The sequence below is a fragment of the Heterocephalus glaber genome, unplaced genomic scaffold (assembly GCF_053883595.1).
Source record: "Heterocephalus glaber isolate CG9 unplaced genomic scaffold, H.glaber_assembly_v1.0 deba00000937, whole genome shotgun sequence".
Classification (NCBI taxonomy): Eukaryota; Metazoa; Chordata; class Mammalia; order Rodentia; family Bathyergidae; genus Heterocephalus; species Heterocephalus glaber.
Window position 1 is genome coordinate 6,483,862 of NW_028258173.1, and position 20,379 is coordinate 6,504,240.

At 56.1% G+C, this 20,379-nt stretch overlaps 1 protein-coding gene and 1 long non-coding RNA gene across 18 annotated transcripts in view; one reads left to right on the forward strand and one right to left on the reverse strand.

Annotated features, from left to right (window-relative positions):
- Tmem94 (transmembrane protein 94) overlaps positions 1–20,379 on the reverse strand; it is a 43,871-nt gene that overhangs the window by 1,862 nt on the left and 21,630 nt on the right. For 4 of the 17 annotated variants that reach the window (XM_004860674.4, XM_021241082.2, XM_021241080.2 and 1 more), the window contains exons 3-29: positions 12,841–12,960; positions 12,206–12,333; positions 11,799–11,935; positions 10,146–10,348; positions 9,661–9,812; positions 9,225–9,327; positions 8,952–9,038; positions 8,588–8,704; positions 8,212–8,268; positions 7,806–7,910; positions 7,513–7,677; positions 7,065–7,274; positions 5,840–6,155; positions 5,326–5,499; positions 4,839–4,941; positions 4,529–4,746; positions 3,361–3,542; positions 3,138–3,276; positions 2,806–2,921; positions 2,559–2,658; positions 2,131–2,239; positions 1,716–1,905; positions 1,399–1,476; positions 1,022–1,107; positions 697–778; positions 235–383; positions 58–152 (exon numbers count right to left, since the gene is read on the reverse strand). In XM_004860674.4, the coding sequence (XP_004860731.1) occupies positions 58–152; positions 235–383; positions 697–778; positions 1,022–1,107; positions 1,399–1,476; positions 1,716–1,905; positions 2,131–2,239; positions 2,559–2,658; positions 2,806–2,921; positions 3,138–3,276; positions 3,361–3,542; positions 4,529–4,746; positions 4,839–4,941; positions 5,326–5,499; positions 5,840–6,155; positions 7,065–7,274; positions 7,513–7,677; positions 7,806–7,910; positions 8,212–8,268; positions 8,588–8,704; positions 8,952–9,038; positions 9,225–9,327; positions 9,661–9,812; positions 10,146–10,348; positions 11,799–11,935; positions 12,206–12,333; positions 12,841–12,960 (3,721 nt within the window). The other 13 variants (XM_021241083.2, XM_021241084.2, XM_087208462.1 and 10 more) reach the window with 11 other exon arrangements.
- The window catches only part of LOC147828759 (uncharacterized), a 51,026-nt gene continuing 49,449 nt past the window's right edge, over positions 18,803–20,379 (forward strand). Inside the window, exon 1 of the long non-coding RNA XR_015450255.1 lies at positions 18,803–20,303. This is a non-coding gene — a long non-coding RNA (uncharacterized LOC147828759). The remainder of the gene's footprint in view (positions 20,304–20,379) is intronic.

Sequence of the window (20,379 nt, forward strand, 5' to 3'; positions counted from 1 at the left end):
ACCAGCCTGAGGCCTTGTCCCCATGCCCCAACAGCCCCTCCTAGGCAGAGCCCTCACCAGTGTGCAGGACAATCAGGGCGGCCGTGAGTTTCTGAGCTGACAGCAACCCATTGGCAAAGTCCTCAAACCAAGCCGGAGCTCTGTCACTATCACTGCCAAAGCAAGACAAGGGCTCAGCCTCCTGTGGGGCCGCGGGGAAGCAGGCTAGGGGCGGGGGGTGACCCAGGGACCCACCTGCTCAGCATGATGGAGGAGCAGTTGGTGAGATTGCGGGCCTGGGCGCTGTCACAGAAGCTCTGCAGTGTGAACCCAAAGCAGATGAGGCACGAGCTGATGGTGAGGCTGAACTTGAGCAAGAAGCAGAGCAGGAAGTAGTGCTGGGTCTGCAAGAGAAGAGAGGTGGTCACGCCCATGGATGGCTCTGCAGCCTGGCACCCAGTGGGCTTTTTCACACTTGTAATAGGTTCTTAGGAAGTGGCCAGGCCTGGCAGGGCAAGGAGCAGGGCCCGTGCTCCCGGCAAGGCTCTTTCTCAGCAACGACTACCTCCTCCTCTGGCCAGGTGCTGGCTCTCCAGATCTCCCGACCTCTGCAGCCTTCCAGGTCGGGCCCTTAGGGGATGCCTTGCATTTAACCCCCTCCACAACCGCCTGCATTCCTCTGCAAGAGGCCCCAGCCTTGGGGTCTGTCTCACTTACCTTCTTAGGAATGGACTGAAGATTTTTCCCCGTTGCCATAGACATGATGGCGCTATGGGGCGGTTTCCCCAGCAGAGAGATGCTGCAAAGCAAGTGCAGGGAAAGGGGTGGTAACTGTCACCTCTGCCTCTCAACTCTCACTTAGGAACCCTTCAGGGACCCTTAGTGAGGTCAGGTCTGGAGGGGAGAAAGACAACCCAGGGGTCTTCCCCCAAGGCCTCCTGCAGCAGAGGAGGGAAGCCCTGAGCTGTGCTTCCAGAACCCTGGCTCTGGGGGACAGACACACTGGCATCCCAGCCCCACCTGCCTGGGCGTGGCCCCTCACCTCAGCAGAGGGTAGCAAAAGCAGGACAGCCACAGGATGTCTGTGGTACTCAGGAGCGGTGGGAGCTGGACCAAGCAAGAAAGGAACTGGGCCAAGAAAGAACCCAGGAACCATAATTAGATTCTGGCAAGTTAAGGAGAGCCCTGGGCCCCCCGGGCTGCCTGGCCCTTACCCAGACAGACACTCAAGCCCTTGCTTAGAGGATCTGGAGTCGTGGGCTCTGTCAGAGACACATCTTCAGAACCCCATGGGTTTTACAGAGGCTCCGGGGACCGTCTGGATGTGTTGCACCCCCAGCATCCCTCAAGATTCTCAACTGGTGGTCGGACAAAGGACTGGGTGGGGAGAGGGCAATTCCTGTGCTGTCCCTAGCTCACCTGGATGACCATGAGGGTCAGCTGGCACTGCAGCAGGAAGAGGAAGCACTTCCGGATGCCATAGGTAGCATGTCGAGCCTAGGGACAGATTATGGCCATGGGCTGCCTGATCTCTCAGGCCCTACAGCTGACAAGCTTCAGTCAAGAGCCAGGTGCCCCTGATGCTCTGCGAGGAAGGAGCACAGACAAATTCAACTGCCTGGGGGAGCTTCACTTGCTTGGGGGAGTAAGTATGAGAGTCAGAAGGATCCTGTGTTGCAACTCCACCCCCCAGACAGCCCTGTACTCATCCCCTACCACCTGTCTGGCCCCCTCACCTGCTCTATGAGCCGGATGATGCTGATGGTCTCCTCCTGGCGAAAGGTCAGGGAGCAGGGCAGGCTGTTCAGCTTCCCTGACAACTGCAGGGGAGAAAGGCCATCCGTGGCCTGGGCCATGCTGGTGCTGGTGGCGTAGCCAAAAGTCTCCCAGGAGCAGCGGGATGGATACAGAGGATCCAGAGCAATGCTGCTCAGTGTATGAAAAGCCCACATGTGAGCCATATTCTGTGAAGACCCCACCCAATCTCTCACCAGATTGAGCATCCCATTCCTTTTCTCCCACCCCACCAGGTGCCAGGGTCCCAGCCAGGGAAGATGGACCACAGGATATGCCCCCAGACCCACACAGGCTTGTCCTGGACAGGAGAGGCAGAGGCTAGCTGATCTCCCAGCCCTAGGGTCTTGCCCTGACCTGACATCACTCTGGAGGAAGAGGCAGCTGTTCCTCAGGTTAGCAGAGCTGCCCAGGCAGCAGGTCACCTCCCCATACTCCTGCATGATCTTTATCATCTCACACATGGCTGGGGGCAGGCGGGAAGGAAGCACAAGAGTCAGGCAGGCAGAGGCCCCTCTGGGCACTGGCAAAGACCCATGGGCCAGGAGGGCAGGGAGCAATAGGAAGTGGGCTCCTCTCTGGAACAGTCCCACCCCAGCAGCATGATCATGTCAACACTGTCACTGACTTCCTGGAACAGGCACACCCATGTGACAGCCCATTGGGTTTCTTAGCCAAACCCAACTCAGGTTCTTCCACTCCCTGCATGGGAAACCCACATCCCCTCTGGAGCCCACAGGGTGTCCAGCCCTGGCAGAGCTCAGCAAGAGGACCACAGCACTCACTCTCAGGGGTACAGTCAGTGAAGAGGGGCACGAGCAGGGGCACATTGTCAATGTTCTGCAGGTGGGGCCGCACTTGATGAATGCCCCGGGGCAGCTTGGCCTGGAGGAAGCAGAGAAGCCAGTGGCCTTAGGATGGGGAACAAGATGCCTGCGCTTCACCTGCCTGTCCATCCCTCTGCCTCTCTCCCTCCTGGACCAGCTGTGGGGCCACTTCCAGGCGTGTAGGGGACAGACTCTACCATCATACCCGGTTGCAGTCCTCTAGGAAGCTGGGGATGTCGCTGTCTGTAGGCTGGAAGCTGATGAGGTCTGAGTGACCCTCCTCCTCCATGAGGAGCAGTCCTTCCGCATCATCTCGGGACACTGTGGGGACAAAAGCCTGTCCCTCATCTGGGGCCAGCCTTCTGGGGGGTCTTTCCTTGCCTGTAGGCCTACACTCTTTCCCTGTCCACTGCTGCTGCCCACAGGGGAAACAGGACCACTTTCCAGAGAGTGCACGTATTGGGAGGGATCTTCAGAGGCTCTTCCTAGCTCTGGCTCCCAGCCCACGCCGCCCCTGCCACACACCTCTGCCCTCACCCTGATTCAGGTCATCATGCAGGGAGCCTGCATGGCTGGGGCTGGAAGGGGGGATCTCGGAGCCGGGCATGTCACCATTGGGTGTGAGGGAGATGTGGCAGTTCCAGCCAGTTTCCAGGCCCATCTTTTCGGCAAACACCTGTAAAAGGCAAGCAGGCAGCAATGGGCCCAAAAGCCCTGGCGAAAAGGGTCATGGGTGGGACAGGAGGAGGGCTCTCTCTACCTTGCTTTTGAGCTCATCCTCCAAAGAGAAGTAGACAAAACGGATGCAGGCATTGACAAGCCCATCAATGAGGCGCACAATGTCCAGCCGGGCCTGGTACTGGGAGGACACCATGCCCATGAAGATCTGGCCACTCAGGGCCTGCATGCATTCCTCCTTCTCCAGCACCTCCCCGATCCCTTCTTCAGGCACAAGACACGTGCCGCGGGATGCCAGGACATGGCCCCATCAGGACACCCAGGAACCAGCAGATTTCAGGAGGCAGTCCAGGGGCACACACACAGATGCCACACCGGAATCAATGAACACACAGGCCCCAGAAACCACACACAGCCGGCACATACACAGCCAAGAGACATACAGGAGAAAAGACAATGAAAGGTACTCATCAGTCAGGTGGCCATCCTGGGGAGCCAGCAGAGCATGGCTCAGATCCTGCCCAGCCCTGCTCCAAGCCAGAGGACCACCCCTACCCGCAGCCAGTTTCAGTGCATGGCCTCTGGGTTTTCTGAGACTCCCTAAGTATGTGTGTTTGGGGGTATGAGGGTAGGTTCTGAGTCCCTCAGTTCCAGCAGGGCTCATGACCTAGGCTTTCTTCTGATTCTAATAAGACTAACACTCTGAATATACAGTTGTTTTGTTGTTGTTGGTTTTTGGTACCGGGAATCGAACTCGAGACCCTGCACTTGCGAGGCAAGTTTTATAACTTTCCAAGAAAGACTTTTTTCTTTTTTTTTTGCTGGAACTAGAGATTGAACCCAGGGCATTCACACTGTACTACATCCCCAGCCCTTTATATATATATATATATATATATATATTTAAGACAGGGTCTCACTAAGTTGTCCAGGCTAGGCTCAAACTTGGGATCCTCCTGCCTCAGCCTCCCAGAGTATTGGAAAGGAAAGCACTTTTATGTATATAATTCCCTTGAACATCACAGTAAACCTGTGAAGTGGACAGAGTAAGCATCAATTTGTATATGTGAAAACAGGATTCCCACGTCACCAGCTAGGGAGGGCCAGGCTGGCATCCCAGCTCCCATATGGGGCCTGGGGCACCTTTTACTGCAAGCAATGCCATGGCCGTCTGAAAGCCCTCCTTATCCTGGACTCCTGGCCCCTGGGAGCCCCAGCCCCAGCCCCAGCCAGTGGGAAGCACACGATACCGTCAGAGCTCCAGCTGTTCCGGCGGACATTCTGCTTGATAGGGACAGTGCTAGGCAGTTCACACATGGTGAAGATGCTGCTCTGGCCGGGCATCTGCACCAGCTCGATGCACTTGCCATTCAGCTGAGAGGACAGGGCACAGTTCATGGGCTTGTAGGCGAAGGCAGAGCAATAACCAGACAGGCAGGCTCGCTGGTAGAAATCCAGCACTTTCTTTCTGCCAAGGAAGCAGAGTGGAAGGGACATGAGGGTGCCTGAGATCCCTGTGACCATGAGACAGGCAGGCAGACTAGCAAACTCCTCTCCCACCTGTCAGAACCCGAAAGAGGGTAGATGTCAGCTCCATCCCAGAAGTCTGTGCAGGCCTCCAAGACCACGTCAGCCGTGCCATGGGACAGCATCTGCTCTGTGCCTAGGGATGAGATAGAGAAGCCCAACCATGAGGGCCCTACAAAGCTCTTGCCCTGCTTCTGACCTAACAAGTGGCATGTTGCCAACCTTGAGAAGGGCGCCAAGGAGGCCCTGACAGAGGAGGGGGCCCCAGGCCTCACAGTAAGCCAGCTACTATGGAACTCCACTGAGCCAGTCATGTAGACACTATACTTCCTGTCCTCTGGACAATCCCACCCTTGTGGCCCAAGTCCCCAAGTCCAGTCCCTGCCACACTGAAGGACTCAGAAAGTGGTCTACTGTTCATCTGCCCAGTCCTCCCAGAATGAATGGAGCAGAACAGAGCCTCCCGCCCACCGGGCTCTGGCAGGTTTGGCTAGACCAGCTGAGCTGGCACAAGGCTCACTGGTGGCAGTGTCCTTGATGAAGAGGCTGATCATGTGGCTGAGGGGAGGGCGCCGCTTGGTGACACAGGATGGCCGCCCCAGCGAGGTCTCCTTCATGGTCTCGGCACTGGGTAGGCGGTAGAGTGCCAGGTGGTTCTCCTGCTTGAAGAGCTCCTTGGCCCCCGGCGTGAAGCCTGCAGATGAACATGGGACTCGGGGCCACTGTGTGAGGGCTTGCGCCACACTCAGGCCACCTCAGTCCCCTGGCTCAGACAGAATCTAGTCCCTCCAGCCAGCTTCTTCCATGTTTCCATCCCAACACTTAATCTTCCAGACTAAGAAGCTCTGTCACACACCACAGTGCCTGGCTAAAGGCAGATTGTCCCAAGCTGAAAGAGGGCTGGGTGCTCCTGACCAGCAAGGGCCGTGCCAGGGTCTGGTCTGTTCGGAGACGGTGCTGGGGAGTTCTAAGAGGTCAGGTACCACCCAGCCAACCCTGCCCTGCTGCCACCGCCACCACTGCCACAACCGTACCGATGAGGCGGGCCAGCTCACAGAGGCCCCAGGGCACATGCACGGGGAGCACGGCACTGTGGCTCTCCTGCAGGGCGATGTTGCACAGGTGGTCTGAGAAGCGGCACAGGCGCTCGGTGACACTGGCGTTACACAGGTTCAGTAGCACGTTGAGGCCCAGGGGCTTGAGGGAGGTAAGATGGAACTGCCAGTTGGAATCATCAAACTGGATGCAGGAGGGGTTCTGCTGGTCCTGGGACAGGCTCAGCATCTCTAGGTGGTAGTCGCACACGAAGTCCTCTGCCTCATAAGGCTCACCCTCGGTCCCAGGCTGGGCCTGGGGAAACATGGGCCAGGGGTGGAGGTCAGGCCCTGGTTCCACCTCCTCCCTTGGCTGCTGCCCAAGGCTGGCTCCTGGGAGGGGTGCAGGTGTCCCCGAGGGCCCCTTCCTGTCCTGGGGCTCCTGTCTCTAGGATCTACACGCAATGACACTGGCAACACTGGCAATACTGACAAGGAGGGACAGGCACAGAGGAAGAAAATAAGAGGTCTTTTTTTAGCCAGAGGACAATACCAGCAAGAGAGCCACGGCTTTGTGTGTTTGGAAGGTTCAGTTAGGAGGCCAGTGGCTATCAGTGAGAAGTGGAGGTGGGTGGCACCCACTTTATAGAAGAGACTCAGGGTGAGCCTCGGGAGGCTGCCAGGCCAGGGGAGCGGGGAGGGCTCTGCATGTGACTTCTGAATTCTATTTTTTCTTTTCTTTTTTCTTTCTCTCCCTCCCTCCCTCCCTCCCTCCCTTCCTTCCTCCCTCCCTCCTTTCTTTCCATTTATTTATTTATTATTTATTTATTTATTTATTTGATACCAGGGACTGAACTTAGGTCCTTGTGCTTGTGCAGCAGGTGGCAAAACCACTGAGCTAAATCCCTGGCCCTCCTTTTTTTAAACAGTACTGGAGATTGAACTCAGGGCCTCATGCATGCTAGGCAAGCACTCTACCACTGAGCTACAACACCAGCGTTTTTAATTTTCTCCCGAGACAGGGTCTCACTAAGATACCCAGGCTGGTATCAAACTTGCAACTTTCCTGCCTCAGCTTCCTGAGTAGCTGCAATTACAAGTGTGCACCACTGTACCCAGCAATTTCTGCACTCTTAGATCCTGCTGGTTCAGGCTCCCTTTAGTAGGAGGGGACAGGACAGTCTGTGGAAGACGAGGGGGCCTCTCCACCCTGCCTCCCTCTCACCTTGCTGAGCTCTTCCACACCGCCCTCAGTGTCCCTGCTGAAGCTCACGTTGGACCCAGATGGGTGTTTGCTGCGGCCATGCATTTTGTGGTGAGAGTAGGGCTCGGGGGGCTTGGGACCATCACCAGGCCAGTCGCCACGCTCCTGCTCATTGGAAAGGTGCAGGGTATTGTTCAAGGAGCCAGCCAGGAGGGCATCTCGTTCATGGGGCTGAGGAGAACAGGAGTGCACGCCTAGGACCTGGTCCCGTGGCTCCTGAGGGCCAGGGAGGTGGGGCAGTTCTGGCCCCCTCACCACCTTGTCCTGTGGCTTCACCACAACTGCTCAGAGGCAGCTCCCAGAAGTGCTGAAGCCCCTTCTTCTTCCTGGCTCTCACCCTCCCAAGGCCACAAGCCAGGCTCCACAGCTAAGTGGCCTGACCCAGTCAGCCCATGGAAGCCAGCCATACCTCCTCCTCTACCTCAGGATGGCAGAAGGAGCGGGTGGACAGATCATCCGTGAGGTCCTCGTGGCTGCTATGAGGGGGCTCCACCTTCCCGCTGAAGAAGAGCACAGTCTCTGGGCTGGGGTTTGGCCAGGACAAGACCCCCTGTTTGTCCACACAGCACAGGACCTGCAAGGAAGCGAGGCCAGGACTGGAAAGGGCTTGGCAGTGGCCCAACCACCCAGAGGCCACTCAAGTGGTAGATGGACAGCAGGCCCGGAGCGACAGGTGCCTCTTCCCAGCGGGGCCACCCTTACCGTGACAGAGCCCAAGCTGTGCAGCAGGCTGGCACTGTGGCTCAGCGTCGGTGACGTCCCCTGGATCACCCTCAGGAAGTGGCCCCAAATGCAGCGCAGCATTTCCTGGTAGGAGAGAGAGAGGCCATATGGGGCAGAGCCTTCTTTCCCCAGAGATCATCTCTGAGACCTAAATCAGGAAAAGTCCAGGGAGCAACTCAAAGCTGGGGTTCTGAGGCACGGTGTCTTGTGTCACGGGATCAGGCCTGGGTAATGCCCATGTTGGATGGGTGGGTGGGGGTGGAGCACAAGAGCCTGGCAGGAGACTCAAGGCCATAAATAGGCTCGCCATTCCCAGACAGAGCCTGAGGGTGTGGCAGTTCATGGCCCTAGGGGACTGCAGTAGAATCTATCACCGTCAGTATACCTTGGAAGAGACAGCTTCTGTGTAGCTGCTGAGAGTGTCCTCCGAGAACTTGGCTAGCTGCACAAAGAAGGAGGGGCCTGAGTGAGGAAAGCCTGCCTTCACAGGGCTTCCACACTGGCAGGCTGGAGACCCGCCGCCCAGCCCCTTTACAAGAAGGCACCTGGCAGTCCTGACTCCCCACCAGCAGGAGTCAGGAAGATGCCACCCTCACCCTGGCCTGGCCTGGCCTAGAGGTCTGGAATGGAAAGAGCTGGAGCCTTGGAGAGCTGCCCAGGGCCTCAAACATGCGGCTCCAAGGTGGGGCTAGGTCTGCCCTTCCTTCGCCAGCTCAGCTAGTTCCCTGCCACTGTCCCCCATACGCCTTGGAACCACCTACCAGGGAGCTGGGTGAGGCCTTGCTCATCTGTGCCAGGACACGAGCTTCTCCACAGGCGGTGGCCAGGACCCAGAGGACTGGGAAGAGCAGGGGGAGGATGGGCAGCATGCCATTCACCTGGGAAGGAGTAGACCACAGGAGGCTCCCACAGAGCTGCTGGCTGGCCCAGAGGGAGAAGGGGAGAGCTGCCCTGCCATGTGGCCCTCCCCTGGGTGGAAAGAACAGCTGCCCAGGGCCAAAAAGGGAAGGAAGGGACTAAGGCACTCTTAAGCTAAAGCCTGGGGAGAGGTCAGGCTGCAGAGAGGAGCAATGAGAGGCCCCATAGGTGAGAGAAGCGCAACAGAGAGGAAAGAGCCAAACTTGCCTGGAGCTGCAGGAGGGTGTACTGCCAGGATGTGACCCCAGGGGCACTGAGCATGAAGCGCAGGGCATTGGTGATAAGAAAGCCAGCCTGCAGGGACAGGAGGTGCAGCCTTAGCCGCCTCCCTGGGGAGGGGTGGCCTCTAGGCTCCCTGCTTTTGCCACCCCTGGCAGGCTCACGCTGAGGCCTCTGCTTGCTCTCACACTCACCTGGCTCCAGCCCCGAGGCTCCCCCATGCCTGGCCCTCCCCCCTGCCCCGCAGCCCCGCTCACGCACCAGGACCACAGGCACCGCATAGTGCAGCATCACTGACTGCACTGTGAACCTCTCGTTGTCCAGAGCAGTGACTGGGCGGGACAGAGACATGTCCAGGCACCATCTGCAGAAAGAGACGACCCTCAGCCCCAACGGAGGAAAGGGTCAGAATCCTGTGCTTCGAAAAGTCTCTGGGCCTCTCAGCCAGCCAGGGCTTCACTGAGCACTGTGGAGCCCCCAAACTCCCTGGTCTGCCCTGGCCCTTGCTGAAAGGTCCCCTGGGGGAGGTGCCTGCAGAGATGTCCAGAGCCAGCCCCTCAGAGCAGACTGGGTGGGGGCTACCACTCAGCCTAAAAACTCTTGGCCTGGACCGAGAAGAGCCTGAGGAGGGGCCTGCTCTCAGCCAGCCTCCTCGCGGGCCTGGGGGAGAGGACAGCGAGGCGGCACCCCTCCCTGCCTGATGTTGTCGATCACAGGGGTCTCCAGGACACGGAAGAGCCGGTGCTGCTGAGGGTTCTGTGGCCCTTTCTTCACCTCTCCTCGGGGTGAGGGTGGCGGAGAGAAAGGAGGGAACAGGTCTCCCGGCTCTAGGACGATGTGCTCGTCATCCTGTCAGCAGTGAAGGGAGGCGAGAGGGAGGAAAGGGCTGTCAAGGCCACACTTCCTGGACAGTGGCAGCTAAGTGGAGACACCTCCAGGGGTCAGGGACCATCCACTACCACAGTCCATCAGGGCAGGCCATGTAAGGTTAGGATTCAAGAGAAGAAAGAACAACACGAGGAGGAGGAGGTTCCAGCTCCATCTGAGAATTCTTGCGAAGCCCCCAAGCTGGCCAGAAAGCTTTAGAATGGAGCCCGGGAGCCCCAAGTGGCCTTCAGATGTCGTCCCCCCACCCCCACCCCGCCTCCACAGTTCCCAGGACGAAGAGAAGCCTCCAGTTACCTTGATCCCTCTCAGGGAGGCAAAGGATTCCTGGCCAGGTCTCAGGGCTATGATGTCCCCTTCTACCAACAGGCTAACTGGCAGGTTGACCAGGTGGCCATCTCTGTAGGCCCAGTGCAGGGACCAGGATGGAGCAAATGGCATGTGGAGGTCTGGATACATGGCATTCGGCCACTTGATCTCCTTGCCATTTCTGAGGGCATCTGAGGAGAAACACAAAAGAGAAACAACCTTCTCACCCTCCAGTCAGCCCAGCACACACCAAGGGACACCGCCTGCTTTCTTCTTCCCACCCCAATTATTCAAATGCTTCCCGTTTCAATGATGCCTCCCCTCTGAAGCCATCCCTAGCCCAGCCACTTCCACCTGCTCTCATTCTCTGAAGATTTTATCTTTGTACACTTTCCACTCAAATACACTTCACACTTTGCTGAGGGGCTGTGCAGGGTACAAGGCACAGACAACACAGTCCCTGCCCTTGAGAAGTTACTGCATAGTGGGGGAGAGGAGGTGCATGGCCAGACAACTGCAAACCAGGCAAATATTTGCTAAGTGTGGTTAACAAACATCCCAGCACCACGGGAGTATACGGAAGCAGGAACAAACCTATCTGCCAGGGCTTCTGGGAAGGCTTCTGGGAGTGGCCAGGAAGATTGGCAAAGATTTTGTCCACCAGAGGTGAATGAGGGAGCTCACTGGGCAGAGAATAGGTCAGAAGCACAGAGCAGGTTGGTACACGGAGGGTCTAGGGAGGATGAGTAGTTATAATGTGAGGATGAGTAGTAAGAAGAGAGGCTGGATAGGAAGCTCAGAGCCTAGGGCAGGGGTACTGGGAAGCCACTGGCAGCATCTGAGATGGCTTGAAGGAGCAAGAGGGAGCCACTGATGGTTCCTGAGCAAGCGACTAAGCTCCTGGAGAGCAAGACTCATCTTTCTCAGCGATCATTGTACTCCCAGACCCCAGCTTATGTTTGCAATTAATCATTGCAGGATGAATGAACAAATTCTCACTTAGGCCTTGAACATCCACTGCCTAGAACTGTCAGAGAAAGGCCTCCTGAGAGCAGGTGCTGCTTCTGACACCACCATGCACCCTTGGAAAGCAGGAACCATAAGCTCTCCGAGGAGCCCAATGTAATGATGGATAGCTGGAGCCTAATAAGTGCCAGCTAGACAGAGGATTGAGCAATGGCTCGCTCCTTTAGGCACCAGGATACTCATCTTGAGCTCCCAACTCCCTGCCCAACCCTGACTCCTGCAGGCATCTCAGCTACCCTGGTCCACCTTCCCACCTTTTCCCCAGCCCAGTACCACCAGACTGGACAGACTTGGAAGAGGACATCTCAACTGCCCTTCTGTCAAGAGACAGGGTCTTCTCTGTCTGTCTCCCAACATTTGCCAGCTTGTAAGCCCACAGTGACACCATCAGCTTCCTGTCTTCCCAGGCCACTGCCTAGGTGCCCACAGCTGCACCACAGTCTGCACTGCCCTGCTCAAGAGAGGGCAAGACACCCTTCCAACTCTGCCAATGATGACGGCCCCTGCAACACTGACGGTAGGCCATCCCCAGGTGCTGGGCACCGGCGTGGAGTCTCAGGGTTCTGACACGTCGCAGGGTGCCTTTCCCACTGACACACCTGGCTCTTGCCTCACCTTGGATTTGGTCAATGATCCCCCGGAGCCTGTGCTCCACCTCGTGGCGCTTCAGCCGATCTTGCCGCCCAATGAGGACAAGGTTGAGAAGTAGCAGCAGGAAGAGTGCGGAGGCATTGACCAGCTCCACCCCATGGCTAGTGTTGGGATGCAGGGTGTAAGGTGTAATTCCAGGGAGTAAAGACCCTCCCTGCTCCCAGCCCCCAGGTCCAAGACACCCCCTTTCCACCCAGTCCCTTCTGGAAGGAGTGTCTCATCTGACTCGGGACTCAAGGGACCAAGGAGAGTCTCACACACCCAGTAGCCCACTGTGGCAACAGCTCAGGCACAACAGCCTCTTCAGAGCCTTGGAGAGTCCAAGGGAGACAGAGTGGGGCACTGACAGAAGTCTGTGGGGTGCTGTTTACCTCCCGGCTGGCTGGCCCCCAAAGCAGCCCAGTAGAAGCAGCACAGCCAGCAGCATGAGCGAGGCCCCAGGCCAGTGGAAGCAGGAGCAGCGGTTACTGTGGTGCAGGAAGCTGCTTCTCCACACCTCCTGGGGGTTAATGGCAGAAAGGCAGTGGGTGGCCCGTCCAGCTCTCATCTGCCGGGTTCCCCTGCCCCTCACCTCCCCAGTGAGTCCCCGTGGCTATCTTGGACCCATCCCTTTGACCTTGGCTGGGGTCCAGTATGTTGGGCTCCTCTGAGAAGGAACCTCGACTTCCTTTTTTTTTTCCTTTTTGCAGCACAGGGGAATGAACCCAGGGCATTCACATGAGCCATACCTCCAGCTCTTTTAAAATTTTTTATCTCAAGACAAGGTCTCACTAAGTCACGAAGTTGTCCAGGCTGGTCTTGAACTTGTGATCATCCTACCTTAGGCTCCCAGAGTAGTGCAATTACGGGTGTGCACCACCACACCCAGCTCCTTCTGACTATTCATATGCCCTGCTTGGGTCTCCCACTACCCAGGTGGGCAGGGCACATCGCAGCCCCAAGGAGGGGCCTCCCCAGCTTCTTTCTCATCCCACCCAGGCTCGGAATGCCTGTGAAGAAGCTTCACCTTCCACGTAAGTCGTTTCTTCCGCTCTTTGAGGTGTCCCTCTAACACGGCCTCCAGTTGCTCCTTCAGGACACTCAGGGCCTTCCATGTGGACAGGCCCAGGGCCAAGGGGGGCTCGCCCTGCAGGGAAATAGATGTGGCCAGCATGTCCCCAGGCCCTGGGTCCCTGCCCAGATGGGGCATCCAGTGAGGACTGGACCCTCCCTTCTCTCCACCCAAGCCCCTGCTTGCCCTCCACCTCCCTTCTTCCCCAAGCTCTTCACCCTCAGGGTGTATCTATAGTAAAATCACCACCAAATTTAAAACCATTCAAGGGCACAGTCCTGTACTCTTTTTTTTTTTGGTACCGGGGATCGAACTCAGGACCTTGTGCTTGTGAGGCAGGCGCTGGAACCACTGAGCTAAATCCCTGGCCCACAGTCCTGTACTCTTTGGGTGTGAGTTATTTTTTTGTTTGTTTGTTTGGTACCAGGAATTGAACTCGGGTCCTTGCGCCTGCACAGCAGGCGGCCAAACCACTGAGCTAAATCCCTGGCCCTAGCACTGTACTCTTTAAAGCCAAGTTTAAAAACCAAAAAAAGCACCTGCCGCACAACCACAAGGTCCTGAGTTCATACCCAGTCTCAAAAAAAAAACAACAAAAAACCAAAAAACACTTTTTCTACTCAGTGTTTTCTAACTTGCCTTTCACTTACCTCTCAACCTGCTGCCACTCAGCCTGCTCTCATTGCCTGTCTTTCCATTGACCTCAAAGGCGCCAGTCTTTTAGAACTCCATTTTTTTTCTTTTCTTTTTTGCAGTATTTGCTATAGAACCCAGGACCTCGCACATGCTAACCTACCACTGAACTATACCCTCAGCCCCATCCATCCATCCATCCATCCATCCCAGCAACTTTTCCTGATGGGAGTGCACACTGAGATGGAAAGACTGGCTGCTTCTTCAGGCACTGCCTCTTGGGGGACCACTGTTTGTCTTTGCACCTCATAGACAGGGATTGTGCTACCTCCCCAGTCCTTTTTTTAATTTATTTTTTTGTTGTTGTTGTTGCTTTGTTTTTTGTTTATTTTGTTTTGTTTTTTGACTAACATGTTCTTAGGATCAGTGAAGCTACTCGCAGGTTCATTTATTCACTCATTCATTCAGCAGGTATTCACTAAGCTCGTATGCACCAGGCACCATCTTTAGTGGTTTGGTGGGGAGGGCATGTGGAGATGGTAGAACTCAGTACCTGTTTTCAAGGAATCTGCAGTCTAGTGGGGGAGCCAGACATGTACATCTATAATCACAATGCCATAAGATGCAGGCTGAGAGCCAGGTTGCCAAGGAGCCATCGGAATACAAACCTCTCCCTGAAGTGCAGCCCTGGGTTTTGGGAAAATGTCCCAGAGCGGGTGACATTTTGGGTTGTCTTGAAAAAGCAAGAGTTGTCTAGGGTGGCGAATGTTTCCTGGCCAGGCATTAGTACTCTCGCTGGAATAGCAAGGCCTGGGGAAGGAACAGCAGGGAGCTGGGAGGTCGCAGGTCCCAAGAGCCTCATAGAACTGGCATGTGGGTCTGGACTGGACTTTAAAGGTAAAGGGTGTCAGCTGATGTGGCACTTACCCTGGCTAGGGTGTCTGTATGGGGTGTTACCCTGGGGAAGGTAGAGGCTGGGAGTGGGAAGGACAGCATGAAGTGGGGTGGGGAAAGCCACAGACTGGGATATTGCAGAGGCCACTGGGTAAGCAGTTGTGTGGAAGAAGAGGTGACTCTGGCAGGCCGTTGGAAGCGAGTTTGGGTTTCGACATCCTGACTCCCATTTCCTGCGAAAACAGCTGAGAGGCAGGTCACAGGTCTACACTGTGAGCAGGTCAGGCTGGGGATGAAATGTAGGAGTTTTAAGTGTCTCGGTGGTAGGTATGTCCACTACTGTGGCTGAGATCACTCCAGAAATGTACAACAGTTGGCAAACTGGGGGTGCAGGGTAGACAGAGGGAAATGAAGGGCTAAAGTCCAAGAAGGGGAAGCTAGGAGGGGGAGAGTCTCAACAGGGAGCAGCCTGGCTGTGAGGTCCCTCAAGGCAACGTATCAGGTTCCCAAGTCACCCGGGACCATCCCTGTCCATGCCAGCTAACTGTGGTGACAAATAGCCAGCTGGCTATCAACCCAAAATCTGCAATAACATCACCTGGAGTTTTCAAAACCCTGCCTGTCCAGGTCCTAGCCTAGGCCTGCTGAATCAAAACTTCCATGGGTTTAGCTGATGCCAGGCTGAATATGATGTACAAATCCCCAGCCATGGGGTGCAAAAACAAACAATACCTCCCCCTGCCCAAGAGCCAGTGCCTGAAGAAGCAGTCTTTCTGCCTCAGTGATGGGCACTTCCATCAGGAAAAGTTCCTGAGTAAGAGCAGCCAATTCCTAGATCTGAGGCACCAGAAAGGAACTCACTGCTATCTACTGAGGACTCCAGGCCCCGGCTGTGGTGCTGGGCCACCATGCCACCTGATTCCCTGTCCTCCCCTCCACTCCTTCCAGTCTGATGACCCACAGATCTGCCCTCTCCAGGGGCCTGTCCTGGCCTTGTCTGCTGATGTTCTGCACTTCCTCATCCTTGCCTGCTTCCACAGGTGCCTCTTCTCTGGCTGTCTGGCCTGGGCACCTCCACAACTCTGAGGGGCTGCAGGGTCCCAGTGTCACACACCTGAGTGGAGCCCCAGTGTTATCTGCTGCCAGCTGCCTTGGCTTCCAGAATGGACTCAGCCCCAAGATTTCCGGCACCCTGACCTAAATCTCACCTAATCCCATTCTCTACTATGGTTTTGGTGGATTATGGAGGTAAGAGTTGCTTCTTCCCACTGGAGATAAACTGGTCATTTCAGCTCAGGAAGAAATGACCTCTGGGCAGGAAGCCTACAACGTAGCCTGGTAAATACTGTATTCCAAAGCATCCACCTCCCTTTGGAGGATCCTGGGCTTCCTCAGATGGTATTTGTCCTCAGGACAAATGAATGTCAGGCAAGCTAAGTCTGTCCACAGTATCCCAGAGCTCCTGACATGGGAAGGAGGAGGACTTCAGGAAGGCTCAAATGGAGGAAGACAGAAGAGAAGAGAAGAAGAGCCCATGAGCTCCTATCTATAGGACTGGGTCAGGGTGGTGATGCCGGATCCTCCCACCTCCACCCCAGTAAGAGAAGAAGAGGATCTGAGGCCAGGTTGGGAAGCCCAGGCCCCTAGCACCTTCCCTCACACTGACCCTCCTCCCCTTGGGCCCAGCCTTCCTCTCCAGAGGGATTTAAGAGCTTGTGGGATGGACAGGATGGCTGGGCCTGGGCCACACCTCCAGAAATGACCAAAGGGAAAACACACTGGAGGCAGGAAGGACTGGCCAGCTGAGCTGGAGGGCTGCACACCCAAGAGAAGGAGTCTGAACAGAAGAAAGAAGGGTTGGGAAAACCACACCAGGCTGCAGGACTACCCGAGAAGCTGCTTGGGATGGTGTGGGGACCTCATAGCTAAGAAAGAACAGCTTCCATCAAGGCAGAGAAAAGGCTAAAAAGGGGCAAGGAGGCATTCTTCCTCGGCCAGGCCTGCAGACCCAGAGCACTCACTGACTCCCTTGGATGGCACAGTGGCTGTCCTGATGACACACATCTGCTGCCTCCTTCTAGCCACCACCACACCCAGGACCTCCTTGGCTGTCCAGCCGAAATTGCTCTCTTGCTCTCCCCTCCCCAGGCACCCTGTTCCTCTCCAGATGGGTAAGGCACAGGCCAGAGGGTGGCAGATGCTCCCGGGCAGAGGACCTGCAGAGCTGTCTGTATGCATCTGCCCCCGCATGTTATGTCTGGCCAGAGGCCCTGACTGCAGACAGGGGATTAAAGACAGCACAACAGAAAGAAAAAAAGCCATTCTGTAATTACATGCTGCCCGAAGGAAGCGCCTGCCCACACAGGCTGGCCCTGTGGTGAGCACTTGGCCTTCAACAGAGTGGCCCAACTGCCAAGCCTGTTCAGCTCACTCCTCTGCAGCAGGAGTCAAAGCACTGCTTTTCCTCATCCTGCCTCAGTTCTTCCCCAAGTGACAGAAGAACCAGAGCTAAGCAGCTTGGTGGAATATTGCCTTCTTTCTGAGGGAGATTCAGAGTGGGTGGGTGAGGAGCAGTCTCTGCCAGCCCTTCTCAGTAGAGTTAGGTGGGGTACCCGTGTGCCTGGGCATCCTCATACCAAGTTATTATCTGAGAAATAAGAACCTGAGTAGACACAGTAGTCTGAGGTCTGCTTTTCATGTCTACTAGCGGGTGGGGGAGGGGTGAGGAAAGATTGGACCTGGCCTTAAGCACCCAAAGGTAACAAGAGATGCTGCCTGATACCCACATTCTAATAGCTCCCCCCTACTCTACTGCCAGGTACCTCTAAAGACATTCCTGGGGCCAGGAATGAGGGCTCTACCCCAGCAGGGCCAGGAAAGAGGACACTGAAGCTTTCCAGGTAGAGCCAGCCCCCGCCTGCTTTTCTAAGTGCTCAGGCTCAAGTGGACCAAGGCAGAGAATGGCTCGAGGCTGGGAGGAAGTTTTAACACCGTGCAAGCTGGGCTTGTTCTTTCTGTTCTGCCATCCAAGGGGAGGGTGCTGGTAGGGTTGGGAATGTGGGAGTGAAAGAACTCTGTCCTCCAAATCATTCATAGGAATCTGCCACTAAGCAGGAGCCACTGTCAAGGTGCAAAGCTTGGAGAGTCTAACTAGCCCTCCAAAAGCTGATACCTGACCTCTCCTACACCCACCTTAGCCAAGTTTCTCAGAACGAAAGCCCCCTGCCCGCAGCCCCCATCCTTGCAGACCCCCTCTCTCACAAAGCAATGGCTTTCTTTGTATCAGAGACAACAGAATCAAGGCTCCTAGGCTGAGTTATAAATTTAGACCTTGACCTAAGGCTTCTTGACAACACATAACCACCAGTTAGGGGCTCCTTCTCTAGTTCCCCCCATCACAACCTTCTTAGTCAGTGGGAGCAGAGAGGGGACTCAAAGCTGAACTCAACCAAGCTCCAGTCACTGAGGAGATTCAGCCACCGTCTATGCTTCTGAGTCTGACACAATGGGACACATCTGCAGCTAGGTGAATCGAAGGCAAAGCTGAGCTGCTTCTTTACCTCACTTTCCAGGCTGGAGCCCATCTTACCACTCTCATTCACCTTCTTCCCCACCCTCCTGCAGCCACCAACACCTGGGCAATCATTCCAACCCTGATGGCTCCTGGCACAGTGATCTCTGTGGTCTAGGGGGAAAGGCCCCTTCACTGGCCCCGAGAAGGGCTGGCATCTGGTCCCCAAGCTTCTGTTACCTGTGTGCCTGGGGACCTGGGTCCTAGCAGCCCTTGGTAGGATGCCCTTCGGGGAGGCTTGAGCACCAGGCCTCTTCTAGGTAACTCGGGCACCCAGCTGACAGCTCTAAGACCCACTTTTCGGCTCTCATTCCCAATCTCCTTCCAAGATTCTGGTAGCATCATGCTCATTCTAGCTGCCTCCCATTCAGCTCATCGTTAGGACTCCACTGGCAACCATGAACCCAAAGACTCCCTCACTAAGCAGGGAAGGAAGCATGAAGAGAAACAGGAAACCAAGCTGGCATACTCACTGTGCTGGGCTTGGCCTGGTGAGGCATCCATAGCTCTGCCTGCTTAAAGAGCATGGGGCAGAGCCTGAGCCACGAGTGATCAGCTACAGTAACTTCCAATGTCACCCTCAAAAAGAGGGGGAGAGGCAGAACAGAGAGAGAGGGTGTGAGAAGACAGGAGAGAAACGTGTGTGAACGAGGAGGAGGAGCTGCAGAGAAGGTGCTGCTGAGAATCGGGTGCAGCAGAGCACAGCTTCAATCTGCTGATTAATTCAGCCTATTTCCAGTCACGCTGCAGATTCAGGGAGGGAGGAGGCAGCAGGCAGTAGAGGCAGGCTGCAACAGCAGCCGAGGGAGGGAGGGAGGGAGGGAGCGAGGGAGGGACGGAAGGAGGGAGGGGCCGAGGGAGGGAGGAAAGGAGAAAGGAGGACTGAGAGGAGAAAGTTTGCCCAACGCTCTGCCAGATGTCCAGGAGCTTGGCTCATTGTTCAGAAGAGGCCACTGAAGGGTGAGGAGAGGGACTATGTGCAGCTCGAGTGCAGACAGATGGAAAGACGGCAGAAGCTGCAAAGAGCCTGGGCCCCGAGCACATCCACTGGTATCCAGCTATCCCCTGGGGTAGATAAGTACCAGTTCTCTTCCCAAACTACCCGTCCACTGCCCCCAGGTCACCGGACAAGGTTAGTGGCCCCCTGGTAGGTGAGCCCACCATCTGTGAGAGCTCCCCAAATCACTCCGAGGCTCCCAGCATGGAGACAAGCCAAAAGCAGCTCTTTTCACACTTAGGAGCTGCAGGAAGCAGGGAAGGGGACTACAGTAGTATGTTATTAATAGCAACACATCCTGCACAGAGGGGGAGCACTGGCCACTGAGAAGCCTCCAGCAGTGACTTCTAGGAGGCCAAGCAGAGGGCCAGGAAGCTGGAGGAAGGAAGAATCCAGTGACAGTGGGCAGAGCCAGCTGAACGGAGGGCTCTTTGAAGATTCCAGCACCTCCCAGCCAGGGACCCCACTAAACTGATGGATAAAGAGAACAGCCACATTTAGACATACCCACCCAAGAGCTCTCAGGACCAGGGGCTACCTGAGTACACCTGGGCCCTCACCTCCCAGGCAGAAAGGGGCAGCCAGCACGTGGGGCTCCTTCCCAGGGCACCAAACAGGGATGGCTCTGGGAGGAGTTTGACCTAAGGAAAGCTCTCAGCACAGGCATCTTGGGAGAAGGAAGAACCAAGGCATGGAGAGGCCATAGAATTTCTCTGGTGATGGCCAGGCCATCCTAAGAATGAGGCTACAACACCCCAGGGACAGGAGATAGCCTAATGGTCCTCTAGCTGGAGAGCGGGCTGGAGGCTGAGCGCATTTCTCCAGGGCCCTCAGTCTCCCGGACGACAACATCTTGAGCTGCAGGGAGGGGAAGAGCGAGTCTCTACAGTACAAGCCAGCCTCTTCCCTCCCCCTTAGCTGCTCTGGCAGCTCCCTGTGGGGCCCCTGCCAAACAGAGCTGAATGGGGACAGAAAGGAGGGGTGGGGCGATCCAGAGGCTAAGGGCAGGAAGTTTCTGTGGGGAAGCAGGAAAAGGAGGTGGGCGGGGTCAGTTTCTATGCCAGCCACTGTGAGGAACATAGGCTGTGGCCCAGAGAAGGACTCCTGTTCCCAAGCCCCTTCTCTGTGGCAGGCCCTGGAAGTGACAGCATGGAAGGCCTATCCCAGGTATCATGCAGACCTCAATGCAGACGTTTCCCTCTCCTGCTCCCCTCCCACAGGGCCCGCTTCAGTGATGGGAAAGAGGAGCATCTCAGGAGCAGGAGCCCAAGCCACCATTGCTGTAGCACATCCAACCTGGGCTGGACGGGAGGCTGAGAGCTGGTAGGTCTGAAAGAGAGGAAAGCTGGGTGCTGAAAATCATCCAGCAATAGCAAAATTGATCCTGGGCCAAGCCAGG